The sequence below is a fragment of the Heterocephalus glaber genome, unplaced genomic scaffold (assembly GCF_053883595.1).
Source record: "Heterocephalus glaber isolate CG9 unplaced genomic scaffold, H.glaber_assembly_v1.0 deba00001428, whole genome shotgun sequence".
Classification (NCBI taxonomy): Eukaryota; Metazoa; Chordata; class Mammalia; order Rodentia; family Bathyergidae; genus Heterocephalus; species Heterocephalus glaber.
Window position 1 is genome coordinate 21,900,336 of NW_028258293.1, and position 12,224 is coordinate 21,912,559.

At 36.9% G+C, this 12,224-nt stretch overlaps 2 protein-coding genes and 1 pseudogene across 2 annotated transcripts; 2 read left to right on the top strand and 1 right to left on the bottom strand.

Moving 5' to 3' along the window:
* The first annotated feature begins 548 nt into the window (after positions 1-548).
* On the top strand, positions 549-1,532 carry LOC147828006 (olfactory receptor 10A3). The gene has a single exon (XM_087211409.1). It carries the CDS (start codon positions 585-587, stop codon positions 1,530-1,532), a length of 948 nt encoding a protein of 315 aa, XP_087067535.1. The 5' UTR covers positions 549-584.
* Positions 1,533-8,901: 7,369 nt separating this feature from the next.
* On the top strand, positions 8,902-9,846 carry LOC101701638 (olfactory receptor 10A3). The gene has a single exon (XM_004851772.2). It carries the CDS (start codon positions 8,902-8,904, stop codon positions 9,844-9,846), a length of 945 nt encoding a protein of 314 aa, XP_004851829.2.
* A 1,725-nt stretch (positions 9,847-11,571) lies between these two features.
* LOC101701276 (FUN14 domain-containing protein 1 pseudogene) lies at positions 11,572-12,001 on the bottom strand (annotated as a pseudogene).
* Between the last annotated feature and the right edge of the window lie 223 nt (positions 12,002-12,224).

A 12,224-nucleotide genomic window follows, 5' to 3' on the forward strand; every position in this document is an offset into this window, starting at 1 on the left:
GCTCATCTAAGGTAAGTGCATCTATAATCAACCCTTTTGAATGTTTCTGCATCTGTTTTGGAATATATTTTTATTTTTCATATTAAAATAATATAAATCCATTTTCAACTTCAGTAATGTTTAAATTTTGAAATATATTTTCATTTTTCTGAACTTTTCTTATTTGTGTAATTTGAAGCTCATTATTTCAAAATTCATATAATTAAAAAGAACACAATGATGGATATATATCAATGTAATGGATAGTGGATTCTATATAATATAATGTTTATGTCTGTTATAAGAATAGGTTTAATTTTTTGCTACATAGCAAAAAACTTGACAGAGAATATTATTCTGCACTTTTAAAATTAGATTTCTGAGCTAAAATTCTTCACTTTTTTTTGTTTGTATTTTGTTTGTATAGATTCACTATAAAGAGTTATTGATCATTCTTCAAAATTGCTAACCTGAACTTCAGTTAAAATGAGCATGTTATTATGTCTTCTACCAAGTAGTCCAGACTTGAATTCTCACATATTGGACTTTGATGTCATTCTTCATATAATATGTCAGTAAGAAAAGTCTAGGGCTATACTACTGAAATGAGCAGGCAAAATCAAAGCTGCGTGGCCGAATTCATCCTCTTGGGCTTTTCCAACAACTTTCCTGAGCTCCAAGAGCAGATCTTTGGGGTTTTCTTGGTTATTTACCTGGTGACACTGATGGGAAATGCCATTATCATAGTGGTCATCTTCCTGGACCAGAGCCTCCACTCCCCCATGTACCTCTTCCTGCAGAACTTATCTGTGGTGGAAGTGAGTTTCAGTGCAGCCATCATGCCTGAAATGCTAGTGGTCCTGTCCTCTAAGAAAACAACAATTCCTTTTGTTGGCTGTTTTGCACAGATGTATTTCATTCTTCTTTTTGGTGCGACTGAGTGTTTTCTCCTGGGGGCAATGGCTTATGACCGATTTGCTGCAATCTGCCATCCTCTGACCTACCCAACCATTATGAACAAAAGTGTTCTTGTGAAGTTAATACTTTTCTCATGGGTCTCAGGGATTATGGTGGCCACTGTGCAGACAACATGGGTATTTAGTTTTCCTTTTTGTGGCCCCAGTGAGATCAATCATCTCTTTTGTGAGACTCCTCCAGTGCTGGAGCTTGTTTGTGCAGACACCTTCTTGTTTGAAATCTATGCCTTCACAGGCACCATTTTGATTGTCATGGTTCCTTTCTTGCTGATACTCCTGTCTTACATTCGAATTCTCTTTGCCATCCTGAAGATGCCATCAACCACTGGGAGGCAAAAGGCCTTTTCCACCTGTGCCTCTCATCTCACATCAGTCACTCTCTTCTATGGCACAGCCAGTGTGACTTATTTACAACCCAAAGCCAGCTACTCACCGGAGACCAAGAAACTGATGTCACTGGCTTACACACTGCTTACCCCTCTGCTGAATCCACTTATCTACAGTTTGCGCAACAATGAGATGAAATGGGCTTTGATGAAATTATGGCGAAGAAAACTGGTTTTACACACAAACTGACTTGTTGAAAGGCTGTCTCCCAACTTAACTCTATTTAATGAACTTTAATAAACAGACTACATTTCTTGCAGAGAATTTTTTTTGTTGAGTTCTCCAAGTTTGAAAATATAACAGAGGATCTCTTTATTTATTTATTTATTTATTTATTGGTACCAGGGATCAAACTTGGGACCTTGTGCTTGTGAGGCAGGCAGTGGAGCCACTGAGCTAAATCCCTGGCCCTCCCTTTTTTAAAATACCTAACTGCTATCAATATTTTTAAGACATACATAAACTCCAATAACATATGACCCAACAGTGTATGTACACATTTCTCTAATATGGGCATACAGATATTATCATTCAGATGTTGCTTCAGTATGTATGGTTCAATACGTTCATGTATATTGATACTTTTGTTCCTGTGTGATAGATTCCTCAAGAGGGACTGATGGGATGAATCGTTTTATGTTTATATATTTTAATGGGTATTAGAGAATTAATTTTCAAAGTGATTGTAACTACTTCAGATTTATCTGAAGGCCCACTGAGCCTTACTAGCATCGGAGCTTCAAAAGATCCAAAGAATGATGAGATTTTTATTTCTGGATGAAAAATATGTTCCTTGAAAGAGGTTTTTAAAATGCATTTATTGAAGGGCTCAAACTAGTTCTACTTCATAGACTTTCACACATTATAATCCCAAACTAAATTTTTATTAATATTTAAAAAATATTTATGCAGTGTTATTGATCAGAGAATTATGTTCATGGGAAGATTCATTAATTCACTCTTGGCAGTATGAGTATCATTTTCACCTGTAGACTGCTGCTTTAAATACTTTTGTTAAAGTTTCACTTGTAGGCCAAAATGCCTCCAAGATGTTTCATTCATAAATAATGATTCATATTTTTATTGATTGTTGTGTGAAACAAGTGTAATTAATTAATTGTGCCTATTATCTAAGGCTCTTGAGTTACAATACTAACTGTATGACCTTTTTTTTCAGAATGAGAAATTTTACAGGATGTAAAGTTTGGCACGTTTTATGCTTGCATCCCATTTTAATGTTGTTCTTAGAGAATGGTATGGGACCCATTTAGTGAATCTGCATTACATGAGTTCTATTGCTTGGAATTTCTGCTTCTGGGATGGTGATAAAGAGCAAAACACTACTCATATGAAGCTGTGATTCAGCTGAAGGAAAGGCCATTTTTTATGTACAACTACTTTGGCCAGAGATGAAAAGCGGAATGTAAAACAAATTGTATTTTCACTAAATTGTACTGTATTTTCATTAAAAAAACCTCATCAGAAGGTTGAAACCAGTTGAATAATATTTGAATGTTGTACAATATTATTTTCATCAGGATATGTACTAGGCATTCACAGATTCTTTCATTGGATTCTGGATTTTGGTGTTTTAAAGATTTTTCCTTACTCTTAGAGAGATCAACTAAATAAGACCTTTCAGGAAAGAAATTTTTTTCATTACGTTTTATTAGTACATTTTAAGTATACAATATGATGACATTCATCATTGGGAATTTGTACCTTTACATGATATATCTTGGTTCTTATTTTTTCTCCATTCCTTTACCCTCCTTTCAACCCTTCCACCCCTCCCTATTTACAAAGAGTTTGTTTCCTTTTTTTTTTTTTTGTACTGGGGATCGAACTCGGGATTTTGCGCTTGCGAGGCAGGTGGTAGAACCACTGAGCTAAATCCCTAGCCCTCCATTTTTTTTCCTTTTCTCAGGAAAGAAATTTTGAAAGCTCTCCCAAACAAAACCAAAAACAATTCCCCCCTAAAACAAGCACATTGAACAACCTAAAATGCACAACTTTATTATGATTTTTATTCTGTTTTAATTTGCTCATTTGTACATTAATCAATACATTTATGTTCAGAGTGGATAAATGTGACTGGTCCTTGAGAAACAGACTTTGCCCTTGAGGAATTCACAGTTTATTGGAAGATCACTGCACTTCAGATCATAGGAGTCAAGCTCTCGCTATTTCTCTGTACCTGTCAAGAAACAGGAGTTGAACTGCCATAGTTTAGTGAAATACATAATAATTTCAGAGACATACTGAATCACCATTTGGTAATAGCTTTAATAAAAAAAATCTAGTACAAAGGGCCCCAGTTAATGATTCTTCTCTGAATACCAGAACACTAGCTTTAGTCTCATGCACTTGAAATCATGCTTTGGAGGTTTTCAAGTTGATATTAAGATTTCCAACCACAATCAACGCAGATGTGAACAAAGTGAACTCATAAAGTGTACATCTATGATGACCCTCTCTATTCAAGTATATCCATGGGTTTCTACTGCCTCCCCACTCACTGACCCATGCATCTTTTCATGTCATCTTCTTTCAGTTTAGGAAGTCAGCCCATTCTGGCCTGGAGCTGTCAAGTCATGTCATTCTTTCCAGCTGATATGTTTTTCACTTTACTTTTCAGTTGGCAAATTCTCATTCTTTCTTCAGATCTCCTTCAAATGCCATTTCTAAAGCTAGCCCTCCTTGAGCTCTTGACCCAAAACTTTCTTGCCCAAATCACATTTTGTTTGATATCTAGCCCTTTCTTCAAAGCACTTTATCTTATTTTTATTTTATGCAGCAGACTGGAGTTTCTTTCTTAATGGTTTCTTTCTTTCTCACCTTGTTACAGTGGCTAAGATATTAAACAGAAGTGTTTGCTTGTGACGTAAGGTGAGGAAGGGCCAGGAACCCTTATCTTACCAGGATAAAGTAAGTAGAGGAGAAATGCCTGAAAGAAGTTAATCTTAATAGCATAAAATCAATTAAAATAACAACAACAACAACAACAACAACAGCTTTACCCCAGGGTAGGCCATTTTCCCAATATTTGAAGGTTTTTACCTGATTCCACTCTTCCTGGGAAGTGAAAGAGAAGAGTGGAAGAATAAAGAAGAGCCATAAATTTGGGTTTAGGACTTTCTGAAAGGGGGACTATAGGGTCTCTCTGCCAGCCACAGAGTTGGTTAGGGGTATGCCTGAGATTCTGAGCCCAAGAGCCATACCAATGGCTCAGCCATCTGAGAGGAGTTCCTGCTGAGTATCCTCATGGTGCACTTTGTATCAGTCTATTAAAAAAACCCCTGCATTAATATTCTTTGTGATTCTCCATTTATAGCTGTCTGATTAAGATCAATTACATTCTAAACATGGTATATCCCTCCTTGTATCAGACTGTGGCCCCTCCAGCTACCTGAGCTGGAGTACTTTCCTATCTTTCCTCTAACTTTTTAATTAATTTTTTTTCTGTAAATCTGTGCTTTAGTTTAATTTCTATCATTACTAAAAGCAGGGACTCAGCCTAGCCAGGGTCATCTTTTGAATTATTACTGTTTGAATTCTGAAGAAAGTCAAACCTGCAGATTCATCCAATATGGGCTCTCCTGGAACAGTGTATAGTCTTCATGGCCCAATCCACTCTATACTGATCCCGGAGTCTGATTCTCATGTACACCCTATTGAAGCAGGATGGAAGAAATAAAGACAGAAGACAAGGGAATTCATAATTTTAAAATTGTGCTTTTAATAAAAACTGCAGCTTCAGGGATACAAAATTTATAAAAGCCTTCAAGACAAGAAGCCTCTACACGGGGCTCACAATGTGTCCTTTCCCCCTGTAAATTGTGCCTTCTTCTAACCCATCCTCAGGAAGTACACTAATACGAGGACAGCATACTTCAGCTTCAAGCACATGTAAATGAATGGTTCCCATTTTAACCTTACTCACCTACTGGATAAATCTGATGGATTTCACTAGAATATTCACCCTAAAAACCTCATTTTGGGGATATTCCCCAAGCCCCATAAATATATCCTGCTTGAGATCACAATGTGTCTTTTTCCTTTTAAGGGCCTGCACTCTTATTTCTTTGAGTGTGTACTTTTTTTTTTTGGACTAGGGAGTGAACTCAGGACCTTGTGCTTGCAAGGCAAGCTGCGGTACCACTGAGCTAAATTCCCAGCCCTGAGTGTGTACTTTAAAAATTCTGATGAATACATCCTGTCATACCTCTTACTAGTACATTCTGAAAATTCTTTTTCTGTGATGAAAGCCAGCAAGCCTACAACCTGCGCTGTTTCGGGTGAGTCAAGGTTCCCCATCTTCGCTTTGAGGGACCTCCATGGACTCTGCCTGGTAACACTATGAGATTAATAACGTTTTCTTCACAAAGAAAGCAGTAGAAGGAGAGAAGTTCATTAATGTGCTCAAAACCATACAGGTCAATTTATATTTTTTGACTCAAAGCCAAGAAGGTCTATGCATGAAATAAACTATCGTTATTTTTTTTCTCAAAAATTTCAGTGACCCTATATTTTCTCTCTCAAGAAGATAAAAGTTCTGGGGCTGGGAGTGTCCAGACTTTCAACACAGAGGTGTGGGTCTACTTGCCTTAACTCATTTCCCACCACTGCACAATTATGCACTCTGCCCAATCAAATCGTCCACTGCTAGGACACCTGCCTTGGCTCACACCCTCACCCCACTCCGTCCTTCTTTCCTTGTTTACAGTGCTGATTCAGCCTCTGCTTTCATCTTCTATTGGGAGCTGTCTTGGTGAGGTCTCTTGTGTAAGTGGTGTTTATTCCCCGTGAGCAAATGAAAGAGTAATGCTTCAAGCTTGTTCTCTTGAGCTTTCTCAGCTGAGGGGCCAAGTTCTAGGCTCTAGTTATCATACAGAATATGGGAACGTCTGTGAGAAGTGATTCCATGCTTTCCATGGAGGAATTCTCCAGAGCACACGATGCTATTCATATAATGTTATAAAATAAGTGACTTGAATCACTAAATCATATTTATGGCTATGTACCTTTTGGCTAGTGATAAAATTGATAAAGTAGCATAAAACTTACAGAAACAGAGTAAATAGGTTAGAAAGTGCAGCTTCTACTTATATGTCTGTCAGTGGGTTTTAAAAATTTATACTTCTTATTGGTGGCTGGAGATGCTGTTGAAGTGATGCCTTGATGCTCAGGTTTATTAGGCACAACTAAAATCAGTAGACTTCAGTTCAATGCTTGTAAAATTATTTCTTGTCAGAGAAACCTGCGGGCCGTAATGACAGGCATAAGTACTTTGTATGCACTCAGCATCAAATCCTAGATGTTTGTACCTAAGGGACTTGGTCTATTGGTTCAACACTTACCTTTTTCAATTAGCAGGCTGAATCCTAAGGAAAGATGTAACCTGCTTATGAGATCCACGTCAGAGAGTTATCTAAGACAACAGGATAAAGTTATGGAGAAAAGAGAGAGCATTCATGGTCAGTTGTTCTGTACAACTGACCATAGGTTTTTGGTCATTATTCTTTTAGTGTTTTGTCTTCAATGATCAATAATTATTGCATGTATTTGTATTTATGAGGTTCAGTGTGACATTCCAAAGCATGTATACAATGTGTGAAGGTCAGATCAGGGTAACTGGCATTTCTATCACCTCAGACATTTACTGTTACTTTGCGATGAGAACATAGTAAATCTTCTCTACTAGCTATTTTGAAATGTGCAATTTGTTGTTGTTAGCAGTAGTTATCCTACTGCACTACTAAATATAATTCTAATCTATTACATGATTTTAATCAATTCTATAAAGACTTATTTTTATAATACTGTAAATTTTCTAGTTTTCAAAAACCCACCACCCTTATATAAAGTGAATACACATTGTGGGTTTTTTGGCCATTAGAAATGAGTTTTGAATATTTGGTCCTGCACAATCTACTTTATTAATTTTAGGAGATTTTTGATATCCAAATTATATATAATTATTAGGGCTAGTACAAGCATTTGACTGTATGTAGTACATGGCTATTGTCCAATTCAGAAATAAACCAAGTTGTCTTTTACCTTTTGCTAATGTTCTACAGGTCTGCAGTCAAGATAACATTCTATGTCTTCAGTTTGCTGTGTCTCTCTGGCTTCTTGACTTGGTGGTCTGCCCTGGCGAATTTCTTCTGGTTTTCAGAACACCCCAGAAAGGACAGTAGGCTCCATTCTAATCCTATGGTGTCATTGAGATTTTCTGATTTGAGCAAGCTTGTCTTGCTCCTTCTGCTTTTCTTTTCCACCTAATGGCCCTTCTACCCAAGGTCTGTGACTTTAGTTGTTAACTGCCCCCCCATCCGTGTGCAATCTTCACTGCATTTACATTTTAAAGCACCTGTTATTACTTCCCAATTGTTTCTCATTTGTTTTGTGACTGGCTTCACTTTTCTTTCCGACAAAATATTCCTTAAACACAGTCTAGGTGTTCCTAATTTCTTTTATTCATTTATTCTAGAAATATTGGCTTAATATATTTTAAGAGCCAGGGCTTGTTGTAGGCATTTTGTATGTATCAAAGAAGCAAACAAAATCTTTGTTATACTCTAGTGGGGATAGACTTTTATATATGTGCATATAATATCAGTTGGTAATGCTGGAAAAAATAGAGTGAGCTGTAGTAGAGAGTCCTGAAGTGTGACTGGAGGGACTATTTCATGTAGCACATTGGTTAAGGGTCACAGGGATTTTATGTAGTGTGTTTAGGTCCTGTGGAGCTCTGGACTCTAATGTATTCCTGACTATACAGAGCCAAGAAAATGGCAGGTGGTTTATCGGAGGTTGTTGAATAATTAATGATTACACAAATTCCTTGATGAGGAGAGGGGGAGAGAGACAAGAGAATGGGGAGAGTGGAAACTTTTAAATTACAATTTCACAGTGACAAAAAATAAGGCTTTTTAAGTCATCATCGTCACAAGGATTGGCCTTGGAGATCTGGCCCTAAAAACTTCACATCCAGGTAAATCCCGATAACATTGGCCAGAAATCAGTAAGAAATTAAATATAATGAATATTTTGAATATATTTATATACAACTTGCAAGAACTGAGTTATTAGATTATTATCAAAATGTTGGCATTAGTTTTCAATCTACTTTTTCACATTTTATTTCTTTGTGGCCTTAAATTTTATATTTACACAAAATTGAGTAAAATAAATAACTACTGCAATGTTATAGGATTGGAACCAGAGTCATATTTATATTTACTTTAAGGGTATGTTTAATTTTCAAACTATATAGTGTTCAATTTGCAATAGAAATTTGATGGTGTTTTGTACTTTGCAAACCAGATTTCTAATCCAGAATTCTTTACTTCTTATATATTTGAAAGATTCATTAATCCAAGCATTCAGCCATCCTCCAAAATTACCAGTGTAAATTTTTGTCAGAATGGGCTCCTCTTTTCAGCTCGTTAGAATTTTTGGTAATAATGAGAGGCTGCTACTCTGGACTACTGAACTATAAATTCATTCTTCATACACTACAGTATGTCAACAAGAATATAGGGCTTGTCCTGAGATGAGCAGGCAAAATCACAGCAGTGTGGCCGAATTCATCTTCTTGGGCTTTTCCAGCTTTCCTGAGCTCCAAGAGCAGATCTTTGGGGTTTTCTTGGTTATTTACCTGGTGACACTGATGGGAAATGCCATTATCATAGTGGTCATCTTCCTGGACCAGAGCCTCCACTCCCCCATGTACCTCTTCCTGCAGAACTTATCTGTGGTGGAAGTGAGTTTCAGTGCAGCCATCATGCCTGAAATGCTAGTGGTCCTGTCCTCTAAGAAAACAACAATTCCTTTTGTTGGCTGTTTTGCACAGATGTATTTCATTCTTCTTTTTGGTGCGACTGAGTGTTTTCTCCTGGGGGCAATGGCTTATGACCGATTTGCTGCAATCTGCCATCCTCTGACCTACCCAACCATTATGAACAAAAGTGTTCTTGTGAAGTTAATACTTTTCTCATGGGTCTCAGGGATTATGGTGGCCACTGTGCAGACAACATGGGTATTTAGTTTTCCTTTTTGTGGCCCTAATGAAATTAATCATCTGTCTTGTGAAACTCCAGCAGTGCTGGAGCTTGTTTGTGCAGACACCTTCTTGTTTGAAATCTATGCCTTCACAGGCACCATTTTGATTGTCATGGTTCCTTTCTTGCTGATACTCCTGTCTTACATTCGAATTCTCTTTGCCATCCTGAAGATGCCATCAACCACTGGGAGGCAAAAGGCCTTTTCCACCTGTGCCTCTCATCTCACATCAGTCACTCTCTTCTATGGCACAGCCAGTGTGACTTATTTACAACCCAAAGCCAGCTACTCACCGGAGACCAAGAAACTGATGTCACTGGCTTACACACTGCTTACCCCTCTGCTGAATCCACTTATCTATAGTTTGCGCAACAATGAGATGAAACGGTCTTTGATGAAATTATGGCAAAGGAAACAGGTTTTACACATAGACTGACTTGTTGAGAAGCCACAACATTTAATCCTTCCCTGACTGAACTCTATTTAAATTTCATTAGTGATGAAAACTGCATTTCTTGGTGTAGGTACGCCTAATTTGCTCAGTTTTCCATGTTTAGCCATATATCAGGAACATCTTTATATGTTAGTTTCCTTTTTCATAGATGCATATTTTGCAATATTTTAAAATAACAGCTTCTTCAACAGTTTGTTTAGTTTTAGCAGTACTTGATGTTGTTTTATTCTACATAGCAGACACTAGTAAAATAAAGAATTTTATATATATGTGTAAATACTGGCATTTTAATTTGTACATAATAGGTTTAAGAAAGTGGGTTTGATGAGTCAAAGAAAATGTGAATTTGTCAATTTTCTTTTTTTTCCAGTGCGTATTAAGAAAGTCTGAATTTTATTTGGCATTATATCTGAGTTGGTAATAAAAACAAAAGAAGAAATTAAAGATGGACCCTACTTTCAATTTTAAGGAGGCTTAGGAAAATGAAAGCACAAAGTCTGTAACCAATCTTCAAAGTATGAAATGTCACATGTTTATAGCACACAAAATATTTGTACTATGGAGACATCCTACCAAATTAAATAGTCTCAAAACAGTATCTATAGTCTTTCCAGTCTAAAGACTCCAATTCCAACGTAGAACAGTATGGACAAAATTAACAATGTGGAAAGGTTTTGGGGGTAAAATTACTCTGAGAAAGTATGATGCTGACCCCAAGAAACAGGTAAATTGGCCTACTGTTCAATAAACATGCTGCTACAAAAGCCCGGAAGCCATAGTACTTATATCTCAGACTTGGTCATGCAGACATTCTCCTTAAACTACAATTTCATGATTACATAGAAAAATCACAATTCTTCAGACAGTAAGAAGAGGCCAAAATAATAATTAGGATTTTTAGAAATAAAAAAGAGGTACTTTTAGAGTTAATAAAATGAAACAATTACCCTAGTATATGTATGCCCAAAATTAGTTCTGTCCAGGTTCCCGGGATATACAAATACAAAAATTAGAAGGTAACAGAGAAGATATTTTTAAAACTACAGATGTCAAAAAAGGAAAAAGACATGTTGTAGTATTTCCTTAGAAGGGCCTTTTAAAAAAATTTGTGTTATTAGATAACCTGGGGAAGAAATGCAGAGAGAAAACAACCTAGGGATGGCATTTCATCAGTAAGTGTATTTAGTATCTTTAATGATTCAGTTATTTCTAATGCCTTCCACAAAATGGCATTACGGTTCTTCAAGGTTATTGGAAACACATCTTTAAAAAACTTGGCCCTAATATTGAAGCTATAAGGCAAATTTTTAACTATTGGCACTATACTCTAAAGCACAATGAACATCTTATTTAAACAAAAAAGGAAATATTTCATCGGGAAATAGATCCAACAGATTTTTTTCCCCCTCATATCCGTATCTAATAGTGGTAGCTTACTGGCTAATATCTAAACAGGTGCAAATTAAAAAAACATGACAAAAGCCATGTTTTGCTCAAGGATACTATTGTTCAAATAACACAAAAATTGTTTTACAGCAGGTATTCATTTGCCAACCTTCAGAAGGCAAAATGCTAAGTTGTGAATTTAGTGTCCTCCAGTGAGTTTCTTCTTTCTCAGGAGATTATGGAGGCATGTGTTGCTGAGAAGTCATCCTGTGGCCACTCTCTTCTCACAGCTGAATCCACTAGGAAGGATAATTCATGTCCTTAAAATGCAAGGTTGAGCAAAAAGCCTCCCACAAATCCACTAGATACCACAATGTTCCATTTGATAAAATCTGTTGCTTCTTTAATTATATTACAGGTACTGCTTTATTTGCTTGTTTCTTAAAGTGTCTTTTTGCTTTGTTTATCTTTTTCAACTCTCTTCCAGTTGATCTGTACATAGCCACTGTGACTGGCAATCTGTAGGAGAAGAAAGCTACCACCACCTGCTGCCATTGCTTCAAGTTTTCCAACTTTTTGGAACAAAAATCTTGCATACCAGCCAGTCACGCCACACATTACGATCTGGGTAGCTACTGAGTATTTTTCTACCATAGGTCTTGATCGATGTCCAAACACTCGATTCCCAGTGTTGTCTTCTTGCACACTCTGTTAAATCCAACACTTCGTAAAAGTCACCATCACTTTCATATTTTTAGAGAGTGGGCTCTGGGACACCATTATACCGCCAGGGGCCAGTTCTGGAAGGGTGCCCTCTTTCCCTCCTCTCCCCTGCACTTTAAGGGCCGCTCTAGGCCCAGGGAGAAATCTATGGTTTCTTTTTTCCCCTTCCTCTTCCTTTTTTTTTTTTCCTTCTCCTCCTCCTTCTGGCACATTGTTTTGTCCCCTCCCACTTTTCACAGCCAAATTTGTTG

Excerpts from the sequence above, each read along its gene's own strand:
- LOC147828006 (XM_087211409.1), top strand. The coding sequence starts at position 585 with ATGAGCAGGCAAAATCAAAGCTGCGTGGCCGAATTCATCCTCTTGGGC.
- LOC101701638 (XM_004851772.2), top strand. The coding sequence starts at position 8,902 with ATGAGCAGGCAAAATCACAGCAGTGTGGCCGAATTCATCTTCTTGGGC.